General features: G+C 41.0%; 1 protein-coding gene across 4 annotated transcripts in view; it reads right to left on the bottom strand.

Annotated features, from left to right (window-relative positions):
- Positions 1 to 1,293: 1,293 nt before the first annotated feature.
- The window catches only part of LOC138650993 (suppressor of cytokine signaling 3-like), a 154,950-nt gene continuing 128,322 nt past the window's right edge, over positions 1,294 to 27,921 (bottom strand). For all 4 annotated transcript variants that reach the window (XM_069740897.1, XM_069740896.1, XM_069740898.1 and 1 more), the window contains one exon: positions 1,294 to 2,510. In XM_069740897.1, the coding sequence (XP_069596998.1) occupies positions 1,760 to 2,413 (654 nt within the window). In that variant the 5' untranslated portion in view covers positions 2,414 to 2,510 and the 3' untranslated portion in view covers positions 1,294 to 1,759. The remainder of the gene's footprint in view (positions 2,511 to 27,921) is intronic.

The raw sequence follows: 27,921 nt of genomic DNA, 5'->3' as shown, positions 1-27,921 counted from the left end.
ACATGTCTATTAGAGCTTTTTGCTATTTATTCACAGCACGGACCGCCCGAGTTCTGTACTGCAGCCTGCACTAAACTATTCAGCGTCCTGCTCCTCGCTCTTATCTACCGTCTTCCACGCGGGAGCGAGCGCTGAAAGATCTTTTGACGCTAATTCCCGCACTGACAATGGGAGCAATGCACAGCTTAGTTTAGTGCAGCCCGCGGCACAGATCTTGGGAAGACCGTGCTGTGGGAAAACAGCAAAACACCTCAAAGGATTTTGACAAAATGATTATACTGCGGAATTCTGAATTGTAATTTTTTTTTTCTCGAAAGAGGAGGTTCGCTTTGAAGGGATTTTTGCGACTGCTATGGCCCCTAGTAACTCGTGATAATGTATCTCCTTATATAAAAGAGCGACCTTCAAGTTTTACCAAATGTACAGTAGCAAGGAATGCATGAGCGGTGATGACGCCGCTTGTGCAAATTTTGGTATCACGCCCACATAGGAGTGATAACATGGAAAGAGGGCTGACTAGTCTGGGGAAACTAACGCCCCATCGACTAGTCATAACCCTCATGAGCATAGCAAACAGGGATATTAGAAATGTTTTTTGTACCATGTTTTTACTCAATAATGTTATGCAGGTCTGGTTAGGCAGGGAATTTGTTCCTACGTAGGTGAATGCTGCTGGGTTTGAGGGCAAGGGGGACCTGACAGGTTCCTTTAAAGCTACAGAATGTCAATTCTTTTAGCGTTTTTGCTGCAGATTTCACCCATACTAATGAGTAGGAAAACGTTCGCAACCTTAGTGCAATTAAATAATGCAACAAAAATGCGGCAAAAAATGCATGTATTTTACGCAGCGAACACATCAGGATTTGCAGCAGAATTTTCTGCTCCAAATCCTGAATGTGTGCACATAGCCTAAGACGTAGAGCCTACTTCCAAATATGATATTGGTGATCAATATGTTGATGTTCTGCTACACTGGATTTATAGGTCAAAATTCTAGTAACTATTGGATTTCAGCCAGTCATACCCCTGGAACAGTGTTGGCTTGAGGTGACAATCAGGGAACTGAAGGTGGTGTCGGGTGGGAAATGATTTGCATTCTAGTTGAAAACTTCATCAATTTCAAAACTTAATTTGTGCCACATTGCTTTCGGACCAAACAAGTTTGATTTCTGTCGAATTCCCTATTTGAATGTTCAACTGATTTAATTTGTTACAACTCCCCTTTAAGTGAACCAAATCAATTGCACACAGACATAGGGCCGCGAACAACAATAACAGACAAGACCAGGATGGTCAAATGAATCAATAATTTTAATATCTGAAAGTAACAAGGGTATAGTTTATCTGTTGCCTTTGTAACTTGTTATTTTGCCTAAGGTCATACATGGTTCCTTTACAGACATCATGCCCCTTATTTTAACGAGTCTGTGAGATGCTGATAAATTAATAAAGTAAGGAAATAAATGCGAAAAAACATAAAAGACATGGCATTTGAATATCAGCCAAGTGTTCCTTCTAGGCAAAAGCCATATCTCTCTATATAAAGAAATATTCTCCTGTTCTCTGCACCAGGATAATTTTTCTTGGAAAGATGTTTGTTTGTGGTTTTTGAACATTTTTTTCCCTAATTTTTCCTTTTCCGTATGACCTCCTACCGAGCGTAAGAAAACATGGAAGCAAAGGTCCTGTAGGTATTTTATTTAAGAGACTGTCATGACGTTACTTTAATAGTCTCTCCTTGAAATGTTTTCCAGTTTTTCTAGTTTTGAAAGGCATTTCGAAGCACCTTGGAAACAGGAAGTTCCTCCAAGTTCCCGCTGGATCCAGACGCTTCGGCAGGCATGTTGGCCACCACTGTCCTTTTGCATAAATACTGTAGAGACACCACTTTACAATTTAGTGGCTGTGTAAGCATTAGAGGGACAGGATGCTCTTTCCCTTCAATATAGCACAGATTAGAGTCAGACTCTCCTGCTGCCGTTAAGCGCATATAATGTTCAACCAGCTTCACCACACAAGGAAATGTTGGAGGACTTTCTGCTCCTGCTACTGTCTCCAGGTAGAAAGAAGTGCCCTCTAGCTTAATACGTAGATTGGTGATGCCAGCAGATGTGCGAAGGCTGAGGGTAAACAGGTGGTGATGGTCTGAAGAGTCACGGATAAGGAAAGATCCAACAGGTTGATCGGATAATAGCTTTTTGGCTTCGGTACCGGAGAGAGTACTCCAGTAGTAGCCACTGGCCTCCAGCCTCTCAAGTGCAGTCTCCACCCTTTCATAGTCTCCACAGAAAGATTTGTAGTGGTAAGACAGTTGGGCAGCCTGTGAGCTCATGGCTGCAAGGATGGATGATGGACAAAAGCAGCGATGGAAGCAACTCCAGCGAAGTGTGACCATCGTCAAACAAATGAACATGGACGGCTGCACGTTTTGAGATGGAAGACCCAGGCTGGTTGTGCTTAACTCTTTCCACCACTTTACATGCTCACCTGTGTCCACCTTCCCAGTTCATCTGTAAGATAAAAAAAGACAAAAAAATTCAAATTCAAAACAATAACAACAAAGAGTTTCTCCGTTTTCCCATCCTAGTATTAGGGTACCGTCACACTATACGATTTACCAACGATCACGACCAGCGATACGACCTGGCCGTGATCGTTGGTAAGTCGTTGTGTGGTCGCTGGAGAGCTGTCACACAGACCGCTCTCCAGCGACCAACGATGCCGGTAACCAAGGTAAACATCGGGTTACTAAGCGCAGGGCCGCGCTTAGTAACCCGATGTTTACCCTGGTTACCATCCTAAAAGTAAAAAAAACAAACGCTTCATACTTACCTTCGGCTGTCTGTCCCCGGCGCTCTGCTTCTCTGCTCTGGCTGTGAGCACAGCGGCCGGAAAGCACAGCGCCGGGGACAGACAGCCGAAGGTAAGTATGAAGCGTTTGTTTTTTTTACTTTTAGGATGGTAACCAGGGTAAACATCAAGTTACTAAGCGCGGCCCTGCGCTTAGTAACCCGATGTTTACCCTGGTTACAAGTGAACGCATCGCTGGATCGGTGTCACACACACCGATCCAGCGATGACAGCAGGAGATCCAGCGACGAAAGAATGTTCCAAACGATCTGCTACGACGTACGATTCTCAGCAGGGTCCCTGATCGCTGCTGCGTGTCAGACACAGCGATATCGTATGGATATCGCTGGAACGTCACGAATCGTACCGTCGTAGCGATCAAAATGGCACTGTGTGACGGTACCCTTAGACGTTGAACCTAGTTTTAGGCAGATAACAAGATGTGATGACTCTATTCAAGAAAAAAATCAGTGCGATCAATCTCATGCTAATACAGTATGTACGGTTTAGTCAAGTACTGTAGAGAAATACCATTATTTTATTGCTTTGATATAAAAATATACTTGTAATATCTCAATCCTCAGATGATTTCTAAGAGATGTCCTCTAAGAGAAAGACTTACAACAGATGGACGCGTAATACATATATCGTATCTTTGGACAATAGGTATGTAGGACACATTTACCTAGTCAAAAAAAAAAGAAATAAAGAAGCTCCCCACGCCAGTAGTATTTGGGATACACCAGAAAGTTGATGAATGGGTGTCAATTCCTGCTGGTGAAGCTCAGCTATTGTAGAACCAAAGAAGAAAAAAAGGATTTTCTGGCCCTTCCATCCATAAAATTATTCTTTTTATTAGAAATTAATTTAAGAAAAGGAGTATCCATCAAGAGGTTAAAAGCTTATGTATTTCTGTCTCATCCCAGAAAATGAAAATAGCAAACCCTAGCTTCTAAGTGTACTTAACCCCTCAATGACAGCCAATATGTCTTTTAACTGAGCTGAGATATAAGAGAATAGCCTCCCCATACAGGTGACAATCCAGCAGCTGTCGGCTGTCCACTATAGCTGACAACTTGCTGTACCAGCCACGATCAGTGTTTGCACCGTCCAACTCTGTTTAACCCCTTAGATGCTGCTGTCAATAGTGACTACATCATTATATATGGTTAACAGAATGTGAGGGCTTCCTATTTAACCAAATTGGTGCCCTCAGATCTTGATTTTGTGGTCCTGTTGTTTGCCATGGCAATTCATGACCAAATCGCGGCCTTAGAGTCCGATTGCTGTAGTAATCTGTTCAGAAGTTAGAGGCATTTAGGTGGTAAAAATACACATTTTCATTTCTGTCATGCCACTTCGCATTAATTCCTGTAAAGCACCTGAAGGGTTAATAAACTACCTGACTGCAGTTTTCAATATGTCAGGAGGTGCTGTTTTTAAAATGGTATCACGTTTGGGAGTTTCCCAATATATGAGACCCCTAAAGTCACTTCAAACATGGATAAGTCCCTAAAAAAATAAATTTTGTAAATTTCCTTGAAAAAATGAAAAATTGCTGCTACATTTTTAATCTTCCTAAAATGCTAACAAAATAAAATAACGTTTTACAAATGGTGCTGATGTAAAGGCGACATGAGGGAAATGTTATTTATTAATGGTTTGCTGTGGTATGACCATCTGGATTAAAGGGATAATCATTCAAAATTTGAAAATTTGCTAATTTTTTAACATTTTTCTCAAATATTTTATATTTTTTTATAAATAAACACAAAACATATTGACCTAAATTTACCATTATCATATAGTATAATGTGTCACGAAAAAACAATCTCAAAATCACTGGGATTTGTTGAAGCGTTGCAGAGTTATTACCACATGAAGTGACACTGGTCAGATTTCAAAAATTTGGCTCCGTCACTAAGGGGTTAAAGGAGTTGTTTATAAAAGAATTTTAGGCAATTAGATTTTTTCCCATGCCTCTCTATGGGTTATATCTAGGATAAAAGTACCATATATACTCGAGTATAAGCCGAGATTTTCAGTCCATTTTTTGGGGCTGAAAGTCCCCCTCTTGGCTTATACTCGAGTCATACCCAGGGGTCGGCAGGGAAGGGGGAGCGGGGGCTGTCTAATTATACTTACCTGCTCCTGGCGTGGTCCCTGCACGTCTTTTCCCCGGAGCCGGCAGCTTCTTCCTGTAGTGAGCGGTCACATGGTACCGCTCATTACAGTAATGAATATGCGGCTCCACCTCCCATAAGGGTGGAGCCGCATATTCATTACTGTAATGAGCGGTAAAGGTGACCACTCAGTACAGGAAGAAGCTGCAGTGCCGGGAAGCAGGGACTGCACAGCGCCAGGAGCAGGTGAGTATAACGGGGAGGGGAGCGCAGCGCTGCGCGGTATTCACCTGCTCCTCGTTCCAGCCGCCGCTCTGTCTTCAGCAGTGACGCTCAGGTCAGAGGGCGCGGTGACGTAGTTAGTGCGCGCCCTCTGCCTGAACGTCAGTGCTGAAGATGGAGCGGCGCCGGAACGAAGTGAGGTAAATATTGAAAGTGCCGGGGGCCTGAGCGACGGAGAGGTGAGTATGTGATTTTTTTTATCGCAGCAACAGCAAATGGGGCAAGTGTCTGTATAGAGCATCTTATGGGGTCATAACGTTTGTGCATCACTATAATGGGGCAAGTGTCTGTATGGAGCATCTTATGGGGTCATAACGTTTGTGCAGCACTATATGGGGCAAGTGTCTGTATGGAGCATCTTATGGGGCCATAATGTTTGTACAGCACTATAATGGGGCAAGTGTCTGTATGGAGCATCTTATGTGGCCATAACGTTTGTACAGCACTATAATGGGGCAAATGTCTGTATAGAGCATCTTATGGGGCCATAACGTTTGTGCAGCACTATATGGGGCAAGTATCTGTATAGAGCATCTTATGGGGCCATAACGTTTGTGCAGCACTATAATGGGGCAAATGTCTGTATGGAGCATCTTATGGGGTCATAACGTTTGTGCATCACTATAATGGGGCAAGTGTCTGTATGGAGCATCTTATGGGGTCATAACGTTTGTGCAGCACTATATGGGGCAAGTGTCTGTATGGAGCATCTTATGGGGCCATAATGTTTGTACAGCACTATAATGGGGCAAGTGTCTGTATGGAGCATCTTATGTGGCCATAACGTTTGTACAGCACTATAATGGGGCAAATGTCTGTATAGAGCATCTTATGGGGCCATAACGTTTGTGCAGCACTATATGGGGCAAGTATCTGTATAGAGCATCTTATGGGGCCATAACGTTTGTGCAGCACTATAATGGGGCAAATGTCTGTATGGAGCATCTTATGGGGCCATAACGTTTGTGCAGCACTATAATGGGGCAAATGTCTGTATAGAGCATCTTATGGGGCCATAACGTTTGTGCAGCACTATATGGGGCAAGTATCTGTATAGAGCATCTTATGGGGCCATAACGTTTGTGCAGCACTATAATGGGGCAAATGTCTGTATAGAGCATCTTATGGGGCCATAACATTTGTGCAGCACTATATGGGGCAAGTATCTGTATAGAGCATCTTATAGTGCGCGCCCTCTGCCTGAACGTCAGTGCTGAAGATGGAGCGGCGCCAGAACGAAGTGAGGTAAATATTGAAAGTGCCGGGGGCCTGAGCGGCGGAGAGGTGAGTATGTGATTTTTTTTTTATCGCAGCAACAGCAAATGGGGCAAGTGTCTGTATAGAGCATCTTATAGGGCCATAACGTTTGTGCAGCACTATAATGGGGCAAATGTCTGTATGGAGCATCTTATGGGACCATAACATTTGTGCAGCACTATAATGGGGCAAGTGTCTGTATGGAGCATCCTGTGGGACCATAACATTTGTGCAGCACTATAATGGGGCAAGTGTCTGTATGGAGCATCCTGTGGGACCATAACATTTGTGCAGCACTATAATGGGGCAAGTGTCTGTATGGAGCATCTTATGGGGCCATAACGTTTGTGCAGCATTATAATGGGGCAAATGTCTGTATGGAGCATCTTATGGGACCATAACATTTGTGCAGCACTATAATGGGGCAAGTGTCTGTATGGAGCATCCTGTGGGACCATAACATTTGTGCAGCACTATAATGGGGCAAGTGTCTGTATGGAGCATCTTATGGGGCCATAACGTTTGTGCAGCACTATAATGGGGCAAATGTCTGTATGGAGCATCTTATGGGACCATAACATTTGTGCAGCACTATAATGGGGCAAGTGTCTGTATGGAGCATCCTGTGGGACCATAACGTTTGTGCAGCACTATAATGGGGCAAGTGTCTGTATAGAGCATCTTATGGGGCCATAACGTTTGTGCAGCACTATAATGGGGCAAATGTCTGTATGGAGCATCTTATGGGGCCATAACGTTTGTGCAGCACTTGAATGGGGCAAGTGACTGTATAGAGCATCTTATGGGGCCATAACGTTTGTGCAGCAATATAATGGGGCAAGTGTCTGTATAGAGCATCTTATGGGGCCATAACGTTTGTGCAGAGCTATAATGGGGCAAATGTCTGTATGGAGCATCTTATGGGGCCATAACGTTTGTGCAGAACTATAATGGGACAAATGTCTGTATGGAGCACCTTATGGGGCCATAACGTTTGTGCAGAACTATAATGGGACAAATGTCTGTATGGAGCATCTTATGGGGCCATAACGTTTGTGCAGCATTATATGGGGCAAGTGTTTTTATAGGGCCTATAATCAAGGTTTGTGCAGCACTATATGGGGCAAATATCTTTATGGAGCATCTTATGGGGCCATAATCAACATTTGTGCAGCATTATATTGGGCAAATGTGTCTATGGAGCATCTTATGGGGCCATTATTAACCTTTATGCAGGATTATATGGGGCATATTTTAATATGGAGCATCTTATGGAGCCCATCATAAACTGTATGGAGCATTATATGGGGCTCCTGATTCAATATGGATATTCAAAAACACTTAACCTACTAATGTCTCAATTAATTTTACTTTTATTGGTATCTATTTTTACTTTTGACATTTACCGATAGCTGCTGCATTTTCCACCCTAGGCTTATACTCCAGTCATTAAGTTTTCCCAGTTTTTTGTGGCAAAATTAGGGGGTCGGCTTATACTCGGGTCAGCTTATACTCGAGTATATACGGGTAATTATTTGAATGAAGCTGCACTATTATTACAACACAAGGACAAAAGTGACAAAGGCTTCTACAAAAATATACCTGACCAACAAATTCTTACTTTTGTGGTCCTTGCAAATTGGAGATCCATAAATGTCGTCTGGCCAGGTTCAGGTATCGGGCAGTTGTGGTCATGCTCGGTAACCTGCATACTAAATAACTCATTGTAATCCATTTACACCTTTCCAGGTTGCCCATGACATCGGCTCCTGGCAAAAGTCCCCTTGGTGGTGGAAACCACAAAGATGAGAATCTGGTCGCATTGTGGTGTGAGACAACACATTGCTGTCAAGCCCAATTCCAATCATTCATTCGAGACTTATAAGAAAATACTCATTGAAATCATTTAGAATTGAGAGTCCTCAGTGGTTGGACTCTCAATTCTAAATATTTTTCTATCTACTGGCTAACACGGTACCAAGATATATTTCTTTCCTGTATTGAAATCATTTAGATATTTTATACTTTGTATTTTAGAAAAAAAACATAAAATACTGTATGTTTTTTTGTAGCCAGAAGGAAGGCTATTACTGACCTCCATCAAGTCCATAAATCTATTTTATGAACAGTAGTTGAGGAATGTGCATTGTTTTCCGCTTACCCCGATTATGAGCTGTTTTTGCCCTTTTATAATTGTGGTTTTCCTTCACGCTTTCTAGTATTTGATACGGTTTTATGTCTATCGTGGTGACTCATTTGTACATGTTGTACCAGAAATATTTCAGGTCAATGATTCATTCTTTATTATCCCTTCTCGTTAATCCTCATGGAAATTCATTTTCATTCACGGTTATGAATACCACATGGCTTTCCTATCCATATGTTCTCTTTGGATAAAGTCTGTGTCTCTGAAAGTTAGAGAACTGGTGCAGTTTGAGTGGACCACGGCTGAGCCTTTTTTCTTTTGCGTCGTCATTTAGTATTTGATTTTGTCAACTATGCAAAACTAATACAAAACACTGTAAACTATTTTGTATCTGTAATTAAAACTTCATGCCACTAGTAATTTTTTCCATTACAGTCTACAGCAGCGCTCCCCACTCCAGTCCTCAAGAGCTACCAACATGACTTTCAGGATTTTCTTAGTATTGCATAGGTTATAATTTCATCACCAGTGCAATACAAAGGAAATCCTGAAAACATGGCCTGTTGGTGGCTCTTACGGACTGGAGTTAGGGAACACTGGTCTATACTGTTACAAGATTAGAAACCCAATGATAGGATGAGACTATACCTGACAAATACTATTGAGAACTCTGCTTTTAGAAGTGGAAAGGAAGAACAAAGACTAAAAAATCTAAATAATAAAAATATTGGAGGAAGAGAAACCAATCACAAAGTAAAATGTTTCTATACAAAATGCACAAAGCATGGGCAACAAACAAGAAGAATTGGAACTACTAACGCAGGAGAAGAAATATGATGTATTTGAAATTACGGAAACTTGATGGGACAATACACATGATTGGAAAACAAGGCTAGAAGGATACAACTTATTTGCTAGAAACAGACTTGATAAACGAGGAGGAGGCGTCGCATTGTATGTTAGAAAAGCGTATATCTGCACAGAGATTGAAGCTTCAGAGACTGGGAGTTCTGTGGAAACTGTTTGGGTAAGAATACAAGGAGCGAACAACGGAAAGGACACCATTATAGACATTTACTACAGGCCACCTGCACAAGCTGAAGATATGGATGAACTCTTTATGCATCAAATGGCCAAGTTTTCCAAACAATATGATATAGTGGTCATGGGAGATTTCAAATATCCAGACATTTGTTGGGAATCTCCCGCAGATAAAACTAACAGGTCATGCAAATTCTTATCCTCTCTTGCTGAAAACTTTATCTTCCAAAAGGTAGGGGAGAAAACAAGGGGATCTGCTACCTTGGATCTAATCCTTATAAACAGGGAGGAAATGGTTGAGGAGGTAAGAGTGGCTGGGACCCTAGGAGGTAGCGACTATGCTATTTTAGAATTTTGGATAACTAGAGGAGGAAGACCTGTGAAGACTCAGACTTCAAGGTTAGATTTCAGAAAGGCAGATTTTAAGGGACTCAGAAAGAGAATCGGAGGGATCCAATGGCTGGATATCCTTAAGGACAAAAATATCCAGGAAGGTTGGGAAATCTTGAAAAATGAGGTTCTCAAAGCACAATCATTAACAATTCCAAAAAGAGGGAAGAACACAAAGCATTTAATGAAACCAGGATGGATGAACACCGAACTTAAACACATGCTAAAAAGGAAGAAAGAAATGTTTATCAAATGGAAAGAGGGAGGCATATCTAAAGAAGAATATAATGCTGTCTGCAGAATCTGCAGGGCACAAATCAGATTATCTAAAGCTGACAATGAATTAAGGCTTGCAAGAGACGTCTAAAGCAGTAAAAAAGGATTTTGGGGATATGTCAAAAGTAAAAAAAAAGTCAAAGATGCTATAGGATTTTTATGGGATGCAAACAATGAAATGGTAAGAAAGCATGTTGTGAAGGCCAAACTTTTAAATTCCTATTTTGCATCTGTTTTCTCTCAGATAGGAAATGTAACATCAACTGATCTTCACTGCCCTATTAAAGGAGTAGAAGAATCCAGGATATCTATAAACAGAAAGATAGTGATAGTGAGGAAACAATTAGCTAACATAAATTAATTCAAGACTCCAGGTCCAGATGAATTGCACCCCAGAGTATTGAGGGAGATAGCAGAAGAAATTTTTGAACCACTCTCCATAATCTTTGAAAATTCTTGGAGAACAGGAGAAGACCCAGAAGGCTGGAGAAGAGCAAATGATATTCCTATCTTTAAAAAGGGGAAGAAGGTGGACCCAGAGAACTATAGGCTGGTGAGTCTGATGTCTATACCAGGAAAGGTCTTTGAACAAATTATAACAACATGTATGTAAGTACCTGGATAAGAATGAAGTGATTAACCAGAGTCAGCATGGGTTTGTAACTAATAAGTCATGTTAGACTAACTTAATTTCCTTCTATGACAGAATCACTGACTGGGTGGAACAGGGAAATGCTGTAGATATAGTTTACCTTGACTTCAGCAAAGCATTTGACAAATTATCTCACACCATCTTTATTGAAAAAATGACTAAGTATGGAATGGACAAGGCAAATGTTAGGTGGATTCATATCTGGCTTAGTGATCGGACCCAAAGTGTGGTCGTTAATGGCTGCACATCCAGTTGGAAGAATGTCTCAAGTGGGGTACAACAGGGTTCTGTCCTGGGCCCTGTATTGTTCAACATCTTTATCAATGATTTAGATGAAGAAATTGAGGGTACACTAATTAAATTTGCTGATGACACAAAGCTAGGAGGGATAGCTAGTACTAGAGAAGAGAGAGAATTCAAAAAGATATAAATAAACTGGAGCAGTGGGCAGCAACTAACAGAATGGTTTTTAACAAGGAAAAATGCAAAGTACTACATCTGGGCAATAAAAGTTAAAAAAGCATATACAGAATGGGAAGAATAGGGCTAAGCAAGAGCACATGTAAAACAGACTTGGGTATATTAATCATAAACTGAACATGAGTCAACAGTGTGATGCGGCAGCAAAAAAGACAAATGCAATTCTGGGATGTATTAACAGAAACATACAGTCTAGATCACGCAAAGTTATTATTGCCCTCTACTCCTCTTTGGTCAGACCTCATCTGGAATGCTGTGTCCAGTTTTGGGCACCACATTTTAAAAAGACATCAACAAACTGGAACAGAGCGACCAGAAGGGACCGATCTGCAAAATGTGTCCTATGAGGAACGTTTACAGAAATTGGGAATGCAAAAAAAGAAGACTGAGTGGAAACTTATTAGCGGTCTACAAATATCTCAAGGACTGTCACATTGTAGAAGGATCATCTTTATTCTCATTTGCACAAGGAAACACTAGAAGCAATGGGATGAAATTGAATGGGAGGAGCCACAGATTAGATATTAGAAAAAACTTTTTGACAGATAGGGTGATCAATGAGTGGAGCAGGCTGCCACAAGAGGTGGTGAGTTCTCCTTCCATGGAAGTTTTCAAACAGAGGCCGGACAGACATCTGTCTGGGATGATTTAGTGAATCCTGCTTTGAGCAGGGGGTTGGACCATGTAAATTTTTCTTTTGTATGCACCATATTTTTTTTTGAAAAAAAGAAAAGGAAAATCCAGTCCTGTTGAGCCTGACTCCAATTTTTTCTATTACCCCGCAAATTGCCTGGTATCCATATTGGCACTTAAAATTGTGGTTAGATTGTGGTTCCTTATGTTTTTTTCACTTTTCAATCTTTGTACCTCTCTGTTTTTTTTTTTTACGTTTATGACCCAGAATGGTTATTAATCAATGTTATAAAATAAAGTATGGACTATTTTTTATCAGAAACTTCTGATAAATATATAATTTCATTCTGACAAGGAGGAACAAACCGAGTTTGTATAATTGGTCAGGGGTTCCTTGAAAGACAGTAGGAGCAAGTGTAATGTTGGCACAATATGTCAGCCACCTTAGGAAATGTTTGGTGTAAGTAGAAAGCAAACGAGCGTTTTTAAACTAGGAATAGATGTAGGCGTTCCAATGGAAAATAAAATGTTTTTTGGTGATCACCAATATTAATAAGTTTGTGAATCACTGGTCTCGAACTGGTTTGGCCTCGATCACTTCTACTGAAGAGCTCACTATTTATTTCTCATTGTACACATCATTTACTCAGTCCCAGTCCCAAATGTAGCTCCCAATATAATTTCCCTCTCTTAGTAGCCAACACTTGGGCCAATTTCTTAGGAAGTGAAAAATTCTAGGACGTCAATCTATCAGTATGTTTTCAAGGTGTTTACGGAAACATGAGCAACTGGAAAAAATCTATTTAGTTGTGTGGAACAAAACTCAATGTGGGGATCTACTGGATTCAAACTGAACCCCAGTGCTGCACTCATTGGTGTTTACCAATATGTCTGTTGAGATGATGTGTTGCTTGAAAAGGCATTGTGCTTTCCATTATGTTTTTTATTATTTCTTCTCCTGCATGGCTAACAGCCAACTCAGTCGTCTTTCCCATACATGGGGCTAAGCATTCCTGCGTTCTCTATGATAAAGCCACAACAAATAGATTGGCAGTCATAAATCAGACAATCCCAAACAACATCTCCACCGACAATCAGTTGTCCGGGGCTCCCATATACATTAGACTATGAGCCGAATCCGTTGATATCAAAACTAATTGAATACGTATGGGAAGGCTTTTGCTTCTTCCTAACTAGCATTTCACATAGCTCCTGGGGGTCTTTCATGCTGTCATACTACAGTAATGGGTTGCCGTACAATAAGATTCTCTAGAAAATGGGTTTTCCCAAGTGGTCCAGGAAGACTGGAAAACAAAGAAACCACAGTTTTGCATTTCCAGGAACATCTCAACTATTGAAACCTCATTGCAGACAATCTAATTTGGGATTCAGCAGAAATGTACCCCCAAAAATTGATGTTTCTTTCATCCATCATTCATATGCTCCAGGTCTTAGAAAGGATCTAGATATGTCATGCATATCCCCTAGCAATAACTAATGGACGTGAAGCACTTACAAAAGGAATGAATAAGTCAATCTGATATTGCAGGAATTCTGTAATTGAATAAGACAACTAATTTCAGCCTAAAGTCAGACATGATATGATGTATTGTGTCATAAAAGCAGAGTTAGAGATGCTTATTCCCAGAAAGTAACATTACTTATCTTTATTCTGATTTGTTACCGTCTTACTGGGAAGTGCTCTTCAATTAGCATGTAACAATCATCTACATTTTTAAATACCTGAACTGCCCAGCCATTTTTACAGCAGGAAGAGCAGAAATGCCAGATATTAATATTGGTGACATAGAAAAAAAGCCTTTTCATTGATTCATGTTTATCATCTCATTGTGTTCTGAGCGATTGCCGTTGTGCATTATTCATTTGTTCTAATACTGCCTGTAAACTTCACCGTGTGACTGTATATTCGAGGTGATTAATAGCTGCTAACACTTTAATGAGTGCTGGCCAACGCTGAAACCCCAGAGCAGCTTGTTACGAGCAGTTTCGCCCAGGCACATCGCTTGCAAGGAAATGACTGTACCTTGCAAAAAACAAGGATATCTCTTGCTGTCTGACCAAAGCACATCATTAAATGGGATTCCCCGGGTGACGTAATGACATATTGTGCCTAAGGTCATTATTTCTGTCTTGATAATAATTACTGCGATTCAAAAATAAGAATACAATAAAAATTATCTTTATTAATAACATTTAACACACTGCTAGTTTGGGACTTTTGTGCCTTTCATGTGAATCCAACTCTTCTGCTGCAGGATTACCCCCTTCAACTATTCGAGGCTTATACTCTGTCCTTTTAAATGGTTTTATGTGTTAAATGTTATTAATAAAGATAATTTTTATTGTATTCTTTTTTTTTAATCGCACTTCTTTCTTTGCATGGTGAATATCATATGGAATATTTCATATGTAGAATCAAAAATTTCTGAAGTGATTAATCGCCTATACAATTAAGGACTATGAAAATAATTGATACTAATTACTTCCTACTTTTTAAATGCAAAAAAATAAAGCTGTACCACCCAAACCAAAGAACAGTGTATGCAGCCTAGAAACATGATCCTTATCAGCATTTCATTACTCGACACATTAGGCGTGGTGCATGGATTATTTAAAGAATTTTCCATTTTGTCAAGGCCTTTTTATTAAAAAAAGGACCTCTGCACAGGTGGACACGATGACTTCGCTAGATCAGCTTGGCCTATCTAGGGATCCTGTTCCTACTGGTCTAGCAGTTTTAAAAATAACTATCTTTGTTTTTTTATCATTGATTAGTCTTGGCACAGATATGAATTTTTGAAATCTATCCTTACATTGCTTCTTTTTCTCCCAAACTCTATACTGAAAGAGCTGTTTTATCTGCCTTGTTCATGCACTTACAGCAGCTGATTTGAACTGTGGCGTAGCAAAAATCCACACTGTAATGTGAGCTTCTCTGCTCCCTTCTCCACACTGAGATAGTAATAGTATTTGTATATAATGTCTGATAATTGGGGAGGGTAACAGAGAAGTTCACCTTGCAGTACAGAGTCTTGGTACAGCAAAGTCCAAATCAGTTACTCTAAGAGCATGAACCAGGCAGTTAAAACAGGTTAAAAAAGCCTTTTCGAAATAAAGTTTTGGAGAAAAGGAAGCAAAATAAGGTAATGGAATTAGTATATAATAATAATAATCTTTATTTATATAGTGCCAACACATTACTCAGCACTTTACAATTCAGAGGTTCATATACAAAGTCATAAGTAACATAGTTAAAGGTAATATAATAAAGCAAAAACAATGACAACCGTACTCGTAAGATCTTACAATCTACAGTGAGGTGGGAGAAACACAAAGTACAGGTGCTTATTTACAATGATGGTCCTGCCATCTTGAGGAAATGGAGGTTAGATAAAGGTTGCATGACGTAGTCAACAGCCAATATTTCTAGTGCTTTTGGGTGCGGTGGAGTTTGACGGAGAATTATGTTCAGAGAAATAGTGAATAGGCTATTATATAGAAGGACTTTGAGTAGGAAATGTGATAGGCCACCCTAAACAGATGTGTTTTTAGGAAGCGCCTAAAACAGTATAGGTTGTGGTTCATCCTAATTTCTTGAGATAGGGCATTCCAGAGAATTGGTGCAACTTCGAAGAAGTCTTGGAGCCAGGAGTGCAGATGTTACTCGAAAGTCGCTTGCGAAGCATAGAGAAGGGGTAGGCCAATAAACAGAAATGAGGGAGGAGATGTAGTGGGGGTGCCACACTGCAGAGCTTTGTGGGTGAGATCAAGCAGTTTAAATTGGACCCTATAGTGTATGGGTAGCCAGTGCAATGACTCACACAGAGCAGAAGCTTCCTAGTAACAATTAGCCAGATAGTTGACCCTGGCTGCTGCATTAAGGATGGACTGGAGAGGGAAAAGTCGAGTTAGGGGGAGTCCAGGTAATAGAGAATTACAATAGTCAAGGTGTGAGTGGATCAGGGCAACCGTGAGTGTTTTTGTTGTTCCCATGGTGAGAATGGGGTGGATTCTAAAGATGTTCTTTAGGTGCAAGCAACAAGAGTGGGCAAAGAGATTGTATATAGGAGGTGAAGGAAGATTGATGTGAAACATAACCTCCAGACAGCGCGCCTGCTGCCTAGGCGTTACTGTGGTGCCACCCACTAGGAAGGAGATGTCAGACTTAAGGAGGTCAGTAGACGGCACGAGCAGAAGTTGTTCAGTTTTGGAAAGGTTGAGTTTCAGATAGAGAGTGGACATGATGCTGGAAATTGCAGACAGACAGTCACTGGTGTTCTGTAGCACAGTGGGGGTAAGGTCAGGGGATGACATGTATAGTTTTGTGTCATCAGCATAAAGATGGTACTAAAAGCCAAATTTGTTGATTGTCTGTCAAATTGGGGCCGTGTAGAGAGAGAAGAGGGCGAAGGACTGAGCCCTGAGGGATCCCAATAGTGAGAGGAAGAGGAGAAGAAGTGGAGCCGGCAAATGATACACTGAAGGAGCGGTCAGAAAGATAGGAACAGAACCAGGAAAGAGCAGTGTCCTTTTATGCCTATTGAGTGGAGCATAGAGAGTAGGAGGTGGTGGTGAACAGTTTCGAAAGCTGCACTGAGGTCAAGAAGAATGAGCAGAGAGGGGTCACCATTACGTTTTGCTGTCAGAAGGTCATTGGTCACTTTGATGAGTGAAGTTTCTGTAGAATGTAGAGCGTGGAAGCCGGACTGTGATAGATCTAGGGATGAGTGAGTGTAGAGGTAATGCTTATGGCGGGAGTAGACCATGCGCTCCAAGAGTTTAGAGATAAAGGGGAGATTGGAGACTGGTCTGTAGTTATTTGTGCAGGATGGGTCAAGAGTTTTTTTTAATAATGGAGAAATTATAGAGTGTTTGAAGGAAGAGGGGAAAATACTAGAGGAGAGGGAGAGATTGAAGATTGTAGTTAGGTGAGTAGTGACAATTGGAGAGAGAGACTGGAGTAGATGTGAAGGAATGGGGTCAGTAGTGCATGTAGTAGGATGAGAAGAAAAGAGAAGCTTGGAGACATCTCCATCTGTGATGGGGTCAAATATGGAGAGTTAGCCAGAGGAGATGTGGGGAGGGATGGGAGTCACGGCACTTGGGAGTTGATTTCCTGACGGATGTTTTCTAGTTTCTCTGTAAAGTGGGTGCCAGATCATTAGCACAAATGTCTGTGATAAGGTCCTGTGCTTTAGGACTGAGGAGGGAGTGAAAGGTGTCGAAGAGTTTTTTTGGGTTGCTGGATAGTGAGGAGATCAAGGTGGTGAAGTACGTCTGTTTGTCGACGTGAAGGGCAGAGTTATACATTAGGTTCTTAACATAATTTTGCATATTAGTACATTATACAGATTCAGTAAAGATTGAATAATGAAATATTAAGAAAAGGTTGCTTATTCTTTAAATGATCACCCTAAAAAGACCTTGCCCTCCTAACCTCTTACTTATCAAATCTCCTCGAATGTCTGAGAGTCTACTGGATAAAGGGAAGACCTCCTTGGCTCATGGAGGAGTTGGGTAATTTCCCGGGTGACGCTTACGTTTTCAAAAACCTCCTCAAAATTAGAGCGACCAAAAGTTTTTTGCACATGACCCAAGGATGCACTATCATCCAGATGTACATTCAGGGAGTGACATTTTAAAGAGGCATGTTTTTGTGCTGCAACTATCAGAATAATCTTGGAAATGCAGAAGTAAAAATTGTCAAGAATGTCAGTGTGCAGTGCCTCTACTTACGAGCCAATGGTGCTACCATCACCTTTGAGTCACTGGATTTGCTCTACAGTTAGCCAATGTATGGCTGGTATCTGACCACTATGTGGTCACTTTGTAATAATATATTTGGTTACATTGATCTTTATGGTATGTAGTCTTGCTGTTGAGATATTAATTGGTGCTTGCATATTGCTAATGTTTGGTATAGTCTGTATCACTATTATTGAATATATGATCACATATACTGTACATTAGCGTTTATTACAGCACTATTGTATCTAAGGGTTCAGCTTTATTTTAATGTAATATTCATGAACAGTGAACTTTTCCAATGTATCTAAGCCTATTGTGTCCTAAAAGATGGTTTGAATCTTGGGATCCTGGTACTGCCCCTAATTGGCACCAAACATTCAGTTTCTCTGCAATGGATTGCAATTTCACTGCAACAAGGGAAACCACAAAGTACACTGCTTCCTTTTGAAATCAATGGGATGTTTGGGTAAATCACAAACTTGCTTGTTCTATATAGTGCAAAAAATACTATTTGAAGCTACCTGTTGCCTTGGCTAAAGCTGGCCATACTCAGTAGATGGCTGTCGGCTGAAAGATCGTTTGGCTAACAGCCATCTTGGCCAACTCTCCCACATAGGCCAGCGGCTTATATCAGGGAGAACAATGCGATCGGCAGTCTGCAATTGGACTTATCTAATCAACATCTCACCTAATCATCAGGTGGCTGGCGCTCCCATACACATTAGACCGTCGGTTGAACGTGTCGATATTTGGCCAACGTAAGTCTAATATGTATACCCACCTTAAGAGAAAAGGACCAAATTTCTCCCGTCACCCCTTTCTATTAGCTTAGAAATCCTTTTATATGTAAAGATGCTATTTCTAAAGTAGATATCTCCTTTAATATTGACACAGACTCTGAAGATCAGACTTCTGTGTTGGTCGATAGTCTACTTTAACCATCTTGATAAAAGTTTGGTACACTAGCCACCAGACTATGGTCATTTTTGGGGATTATTCACCTACATTATTGTTGAAACATGATATTCATTTTTTTAAATGTCTTGTTTAATAATTGAGTCCGTAATAACATGGGAATGTAATCACCATAATGGGCTGATTTTCTTGCTGTTCCGCACCATTATACTTGTAATCCCCTATTAAGTATAAGTAGTAATCCAATATGAAAAGCTTCTAGCATTCACTATAACGACACTTTATATTGAGTGTCTTGTACAGACTTGTGCATGGAATCTTAAAGTAAGCGGAGATTAGAGTCTTGAGTCGTACCTGGTTGCGTAATCTAAATTAGCCGCTACCGGTTCTGCATATAAAACTGTTTAACTTAGTGCTCCTTCAGACATCAATGATTTGTCTCGTAATCAAAAATTGGTCCCAGTGTCATCAGAGCTTGGTCAGTGTCAATTGTTACCGTCAAAGTTTGGTCAGAGTTTCTTCAGTTTTTCTAAGAAGGCAAAAAATACAGATGGCAGTTTCTCCAGCGTCTCCTAGCAAATAGTTCTCGAAAAATAGACAGCACATGCACGGCATCAGAGTACTGTCCAATATTTCTTTTCATGGACCCATAGGCTTGAACTGGCGAGTTTGAGCTGAGACTTGGACCAAAATTGGTCAAGTCTCAGTTGGTCCACAAAAACATAAATGATCATGCTTAATATACAGGGTGGTCCAAAAGTAGGTGGACAGTATGTGTAAGAGGGTTATGAAGGGGAGAGATTTATCAAACATAGTGTAAAGTGATATTGACTCAGTTGCCCTTAGCAACCAATCAGATTCCAGTTTTCATTCTTCACAGACTCTTATCGTCCACGTCTAATTCATGGTTTATTGGAGGATGATCCAGACAGGCGACTGCAATTTAGTGAGATTATGCGTAACGAAATTGAAGGAAATCCAGTAATTTTAGATATCATTATGTGGAGTGATGAAGCTTCTTTCAAATTATCTGGCCATATTAGCAGACATAATTGTATTTACTGGTATAATGAGAACATGCATTTAACATTAGAGCAACTAAATGAGCCCGGTGTCAATGTTTGGGGTGGTATTTCAAGTTTTGGTGTTTTTGGACCATTTTTTTTAATGGAACAGTCACAGGAGATAAGTATCTCGAAATTCTAATGAATCAAGTTGTTCCCCAGTTACAGCAACAGCCTAATTCAAATGACCTTTATTTCCAACAAGATGGGGCCCCTCCACATTATTCAAGAGTAGTCCGCGAGAATCTTGATGAAACATTTCCTAATAAATGGATTGGCTGAAGAGGCTCACTTGACACCAGACCTGAACCCCAATGGATTTTTTCTTTTGGGGAGTACTCAAGGACAAAGTTTATAGTCGAAAACCAAAAAGTGTCAGTGATTTGAAAAATTACATAGGAGATGCATTTCAAGAAATGAATACCCAAGGAGACTTGTGCAAAAATGTTTGTCGAAGCGTAAGAGGCAGACTTCAAAGCTGTGTAAATTGTGATGGAAAACAGTTTGAGCACCTGCGTTGATAAAATTTAATGGCTTTTGTATTATTGTTCAGAATAAAATTTAAAAGTCAATGTTATGTTTGTGTTAGTAAATATAATTTTATATACAAATCAAAATAAATGCTATTATTTTCTGTCCACCTACTTTTGGACCGCCCTGTATATTCAGTTTAAGGTCCCATCAAAGAAAGGTTGCCTTGTCGTGGCTGATGGGCACATATGAATTGTTCAATTTATGCACTACGTACCTTTATTTTTATAAGTATATTCTATATGGTAGAAATACAGTTCAAATTTCATATATTCAATGTTTGCATACATCTTATTGCTTACAGTGTGTTGCTGTGTACTTTTGTTATATATTATGCACTCACAGTAGCATGCACCTGTTTACACTTGCATTAGTCTGTTCGGAGGTGCTGGTCAGTTTCTTGTTTTTTTTTTTGTAAACAGCCCCATAGACTATAAAAAGAACGAGTTCTATATGAGAAAACAGCTATTTCTATAAAATGGTTCTATTTAATTCCATATTGTAGAAAGGCATTAGGGTCACCTCAGACACCAGGACGCCGGTTCTATATCTTCTGTACTCATGTTATGCTCATGAATTTGCTCATCTCATCTTATAAAAAGAATGTATTTCAACCCCCCCAAAAAAATCATATTTCCTGAACACTATTCTATAAATGACTATCCACAGTCTAAAGTTTCCTGTTTTTTTTTCTGCAGCTCTAATTTCAGCTTTCCTATGTTGACTGAGACAGAATGAGCAGAGTTATGTCGTTATCATTAACAACTTAAGGAGTGGGTGATTTTCTCATTTTGAGCTTTTGTTTTTTCTTCTATTAAAAGTTATAACCTTTTTTATTTTTCATGGATTTTTTTTACAGAATGAGATTTGAATTACACAATTTATTTGACCTTTTAATGAACTAAAAAACACTGGAAAAAAATTCCAAGTAAAGTGAAATGGTAAAATGCAAATCTGCTGGAAAAGTCACTTGGAAACATAATTTTCCAGGTTACGGCGATACCAATTTTTTTTTTTTTTTTAATTTAGGTGGTAAAAAGAAATTCTGAAAAAATATGGTTGGTGTCGCCATTTCCTAAGAATGGACCTTTTTATGGCATTTTTTTGAGGAATTGCAGTGACCGAAACAAGCCAATTCAGGCATATGATATTTTTTCCAATTCCAGCATTCAGTTTGTGGGATAAATATTTTTATATTTTATTATTTCAGGGATTTGTGCAGCAATACCAAATATATTTGTTTTTTTCACATTTCATTATATACGTTTGTGGCAAAAGGGGATTTAAACTTTTTTATTTATTTTTACATTTTTAAAAAAATATTTTTTAGTCTTTTTTTTTTTTTATTTTTAATTAGTCCCTTCCAATGACTTGATCATGATATATCTTGATCACCTATGCAATACGCTGCAATACCTCGGGCGTGGCTCTATAGGAGATCTTACATGGCAGACATGTGGGCCTTCAGAACCATGGCAATTGATTGGCACCCGGCGAATGGGACCCATCTTGAAGATGTTTAGATGTTGCTGTCATGCTTGACAGCTGCATTTGAGACATGAGATTGATGCAATGACATCAGTAATTGTTGGGTGCTGCGTATGTAACACAGATGGTACTGGCGCTTAATGGTGCAGGCTCAGCTCCTGAGCCCGCTCCATATACTGATAGCACATGGATACCTGTCATACATGTACAGAAACCATCGCTAAGGGGTTAAATGACAGCGCGATTGTACAACTAGGGAGTCATAGATAAGGCAAAATAATAACCCTTTCCAATGTACATGCAGATAAGGTTTTGTATGCCTCCTCCCCGTTAGTTCATGGTCTCGAGGGACCAGGCCTGTACTCCATCACTGTAATTATATATGACATTTCTTTTTCAATTCACTTACATTCTTTTTTAGCTGCACAGTTTATACAGACTATAAAGCAAGTCAAAGTAAAGTTTTATTTATTAAAGGAAAAAGAAAAGAAAAAAAAGTAATATTTCGCATCTACATACTAAAATATACCGTAATTTAATACATAAGACATTCCCGTTAAATGTGACACCTTTATCCTTGACCAATTAATATATGGCTATGTTTTTCAATTATGTGGCGATTAATGAGAGAATAATTCCTGGCACTCACGCTCTTTCTTGCTTTGTTGCTCCTTTATTAAACACCCATAAGGATGACATGCCCAGCCGCTTCTTCAGAGCTGCATACTTCTTATCAGGCAGGTAATATTATACTGTTTATATTAATCCCTAAATCTTATGATTGAAATACACAACTAAAAGCTGAATATCAGGGAGGGTGTGTGGTTGTCAGAGCAGATTGGAGATTTCAGGCTTTCTTTTACATTAATGAACTGGTTTGCACATGGTAGTTGTTTTTTCCAATATCTTAGGATACTACAGTGTTCAATTTATTAACTAGTTACCACAAATGGTTGGTTCTGTGTCTTGTATACACAAATGTTACGTGCTAGTAACCAAAATAGCCTTAAATTATATGCCAGTGGGATTATCAGACCTGACTCATTGCTGTTGAATATTTGTCTCAATTTGCTGCTCATTCCCGCTTATCCACGTAATGGGCGTCAATGAATATTATAGAATTCCTCCCAACTTTGCAAGTTAGGAAAGCATATAGAGTGACACACTACGAAGGCCGCGGGAATTTTTATTTTATGCTAAACTCGTTTCCTAACTTTGCCCAGTACTTCATATGTGCCTATGGATCGCCCCCCCCCCCCCAGTAGGGCAATGGGGTACTCGGAGCCGGGCCCTTCGGTTCTCAAGGGGGATGTCACGGTGGCTGACCTGGTCCGTGGCCCTAGGGGACATCCGTTGATAAATGGGGGAAAGGTCTTTAAAGGGATAGTGTTCGTGACGCCACCTGTGGTGTTCAGTCAGGGTGACCGACGCTGCTTAGGGGTCCACTGGGGTGATGTTAAGGCAGCCAGATGGTGAACCTTCCCACAGGTGAAGTATGTCCACAGGGCTTCCCAGAGTGTAGATGGTGAATGGTGGATGTTGTAAGGCGCAGTGAAGAACGAGGACACAAGGTTGCAGTCTCTTTACCTTTACTGAAGGCTTCAGCATACACAGTCCAGAGCACCGGATCACAGGGTCGGCAGAGTCCGGCCGGTCTGAAGGCAAATCCAGAGTCCCTTTATCCAGGTTGAAATCAGTAGCCTTCCTCTAGCACCTGAGTGTTGTAGTACCTCCCTGCTGAGCTTCTCGGTGAGGTCCTCACAACTGATACTGGTGTTCTAGATGGTATTTCTCTTTCTCTATGTCCCCCAGATGGTATGGATTAATACAAACCCGTATGACTGATGGCCTGAGGCATTTTACAGGGACCCTACCCTCAGCCCCCACAAGTTGCCACCGTGCCTCCTGGGTGTAAGGTCGGGCAGCTAACGTGGAATTAACTGTCCTGCCAGTCTCTGAAGTAAAGCATAGAGTTCCTTACTCCCTCGGTGTTCTGGCTACCGGCTTCTGCGCCTCAGAGGGAGGCAGCCTATTGCAGGGCAGAACTCCCTCTGGATTCGTCTCCTTGTGCCATGACTTCGTTTCTCACTCTCAGCAATGCAATTCTCTTCATGTCCTTTCTTAGGATGCTGCCGCATGTGGGGCAGACGCAGCTCCGTAACCCTCTGGCTAGGCCTCTGACAGGATCCCACCCCTGTCAGGGACCTCTCTGTCTGCAGCTGTTTGATGTTCCTCCTTCCCCCTGTCTGCCTGACAGGTGCTGCCTGGGTCAAGCCCAGTCCGCTTCTGCCTAACTTCCTATCCAAGCCACCAGTTTTACCCAATTGTGAGAAGTGCCCTACTAGATAGGAGCATAGCTCCCCCTGGTGGACTGGAGTGTGAAGTGTGTTGTGTGGTTAGTGATACCTGGTAAGGTGATCTCCTTTATTGCCTTCAGACGTAACATCACTCCCCCTGGTGGAAGAATGACATTACTGCAACAACCAGGACCCTGGGGCGCTGCACCTACAATGAAGACCATTAGAGTTCCCACACAGTATGGTACGCCTTTCATGGCCAACATTTTGCCCACAACACACACAACACACACTATGATATTCACAGTCACCCCAAATAGTATTTCACCCCCACAGTACCCCCACATAATATGATGCCCCCATAAAATGAGATGCCCATCCCCCACTTTATGATGTCTCCAGTACCCCACACACATAATAGTGCCTACAGTCACTCCTCACATATTATGATTTCCACAGTATGTTGCCCCGCATTACCCCTAATCCCACAATATGATGCCCACCCAGCCCCCTACACAGTGTAATGTTCCCACAGTCCACCCGACACACAGTATGATGCTCCCATATTGCCCCTCACACATAGTATAATGGCCCTAAAGTATGAATTTCCACCACAGTGGCCCCCCCAAGCATCTTACTTGCTCATGTATCCTATCACATCCCTGCTCCCTCCATTATTGAGCTGTTCTCTTCTGCCTAGTCATGTGACCTGAAAGTTCTTGCAGGTCCCCAATTCCTAGTCAGAAGGAATGGTGGAGCAGAGATCTGGCAGTTCCCTGCTCCACTTTTATGTGTGTCCTCAGACACAGACACATTGGATCTCAGGACATACCCCCGACCTCCTGGGACAGCTTCCAAAATCTGAAACTGTCCCACTGGATGCAGGATAGTTGGGAGGTATGCTTTACTAAAGTGTAAAATATATATGAAGTCCAAGAACAGATTTGGCACTTACCAGTAGACTTTCATAGTAGTTTATTCTATATTTAAGATATATTCTGTGATCAATGTGGGAAACAGGCTATAGGGTTTCTTTCTCATAGAACCCGGCACTATGGCCGTGTCGTGATCCACTTGACGCTTCTACAACTGTCATTGTCATGTTGGAACCAAAATGGCCGTCGTGTGAGAAAAGAGCGCTATAGCCTATTTGCCCAAATGGTCACAGAATATATCTTAAATATAGTAGAATAAACATTATGAAAATCTACCAGCGAGTGCCATATCTAGTCTTCCCATATATGTGTAAATCTATTCTATTGGCTTTTGGATACCGAGCGCGATTTACTGGGCCAGGCTCGTTAAAACTTTGATTGCACTGGAAATTTCAGCACCGACCTAAACTTCTATGAGGATACTGGAAAATAGCTCTATTATACTTATGTCATACTATACTCCTGCCTGTGTAACCTCTGTGAATGTGAGAAATTGACATCAGTTATTTCCATGATCCAGTTACGAACCTGATTTGCAGACCGAGAATATGATCCTAATCAGGACATGATATATTACAGTTTTATGATCTAATTAAAGGAGTTTTCTCATCAACATAAATGAGTAAAATTACAAAGTGCTTGTAAAAATACACAACTTTGCGATTTACCTGTTACAAAAAATATTCTCCGTTTTCAAGATCAAAGGGATTTTTAATTGTATGCATCTATTGTTTAGGCTACCGGTCACCATTTAATCTATTAGAGGAAGTTGGTTGTCTAGGCAAAGAGTCACAGCACTTTAAGCTCTTTCCAGTAGAGTCTGCAAGTTCTGCTGTGGTTCTGACCAGATTCCGTTCCTCTATACTCCTCAAATGCTACAGACAGTGCACGCTTTGGGCCATGGGCCTGAACTGTCACTCATTCAGGAGTGCGCTACCCACTGGCAACCATGAAGCAAGGAGGCTGGAGAGCTGTGTGCTGCTGAAGATTGACCATGAGAATGTAAAATGTATTTCCAATATGCTGGGTTGCCTAATTTTAAGATAGGTGCCTGAGAAGGAAGCTGTCCGTTGTCTCTTCCACCATCCAACCTGTGCAAGTGAGATTCAGCCCAGCAGGCAGGATGACATAAGAAGACGGCGCTTGTTCAGTAGCATTGCTCCAGGGGGACAGAGGGTGCGGTCACCCCTGGCACTGTGATCAGAGGGGCACATCCTGAGCTACCGCTACTCTTATCTGTATCGGTGTGCTCAGCCCACTGATACATTTAAACTCTGCGGTAGAGCAGGGACTTCAGTGTCAGACTGGGGTGCCAAGGGCCCAGCAGTAGCCACTTTTCAGCAACCTGAACATGTGAAATTTTCCTCAATTTCAAATTTATATAACAATGAACTGGGTAGATTGCTAAATGAATAAGATGCCGCCTCTGTCTGTACATAATGATTCCAGTATATTGTGCCAAATACTGCTCATATAGGAGGGTGGTGTCCCACTCTTGCAGAGGGGTCCACCGGAGGATTCTCCTGTTCTCCTGTCGGCCAGTCCAAGCCTAGAAAGACATGATCTCCCTGCACTACTGCATTCCATTCTGTAGACCGTGGGTTGCTTTGAGCTTGCGGTCTTCAAAACGACAGATTGATGCAGTGGCCAAGGTGCCTTGGCATGCACAGGTTGTCAGAGTTCCAGCGCAGTTATCAGGGTTATCTGGTTAGAGGCTTACTCAAAAGTTTGACCCCCCCTCCAGCAGAACCTTTAGCTACTCCTCTACATCTGCTAAATTGTGCATCACTATTTTTTTTTACTTATTGAAATTCATTTATACGGGATTTAATTTGTGGCATCATAACAACAACAACTTTAGGGAGCTGTGGGGGGATCATACTGTTTGAAAGGCGGTGGGGGTATCATACTGCATGTGGGGGAGGGTTGTTGGGACAACATACTGTGTGTGGGGGGCATCATACTCTGTGTGTTTGGGTCATTATAAGGTGTGTGGGAAAGGGTTGCGAGGACATCAAACTGTATGGGGGAGGGCTGTGGGGACATTGTACTGTGTTTGGGGCTGTGGGGACATCATATTGTGTGAGAGCGCCTCATACTATGTGTGTAGGCCATCATAATAATATATTCATATTAATACAGAGCAAAATTTATTTCAGTCTTTTGGATTGGTCTTTCAAAACAGTCACGGTCTCTCATGTGGCTACTCTGGGAAATTAATTGCCCCCTCTGATCTAGGGGACTTAAATATTTGATCGCTTGTACAATACAGGAAGCACTGTGATCTCTGGTGGTTTCCTTTTATAGCGAGCAGTCCTACAATGTTGATGACCCCATAAAATAACTTCCCATATCTTTACTTCCTCTACCGGAGTGGGATGAACGGAGTTGCTATCTGAGAACAATTACAATCACACCAGATGTTTTAGATTCTGGTTGGAGTTAAGACTTTAAATGGGTATTCTAGTCCACCAAAATGATCACTAGAGATGAGAGAATACATTTGCAGGACCTTGGTGGTCCAGCAGCCAGGTCGGTAATATATGGCCGCTGGTCTGGAATACTGTACTGTGATCTGACTCATATCTGCTGGCATCTCTGGCTCCTTTTTTGAAAAACTAACCTTGCATGATGTTCTGTGTGTGTCACGCTGCAATAATGACGTTGCACCAGGCCGGCTAATCAAAAGAGGAGCCAGGGATTTTCCTCAGTTGAAGTTGATTGACATGAATCTTTTTTTCAATCATATTAACGATGTGACTATGTAGGTAGGGAACAGTTCACAGGGCCTC

This window comes from Ranitomeya imitator, chromosome 10 (genome assembly GCF_032444005.1).
Source record: "Ranitomeya imitator isolate aRanImi1 chromosome 10, aRanImi1.pri, whole genome shotgun sequence".
Lineage (NCBI taxonomy): Eukaryota > Metazoa > Chordata > Amphibia > Anura > Dendrobatidae > Ranitomeya > Ranitomeya imitator.
Note: the sequence above shows the minus strand (reverse complement) of the source record. Positions and strands in the feature narration are given on the sequence as shown.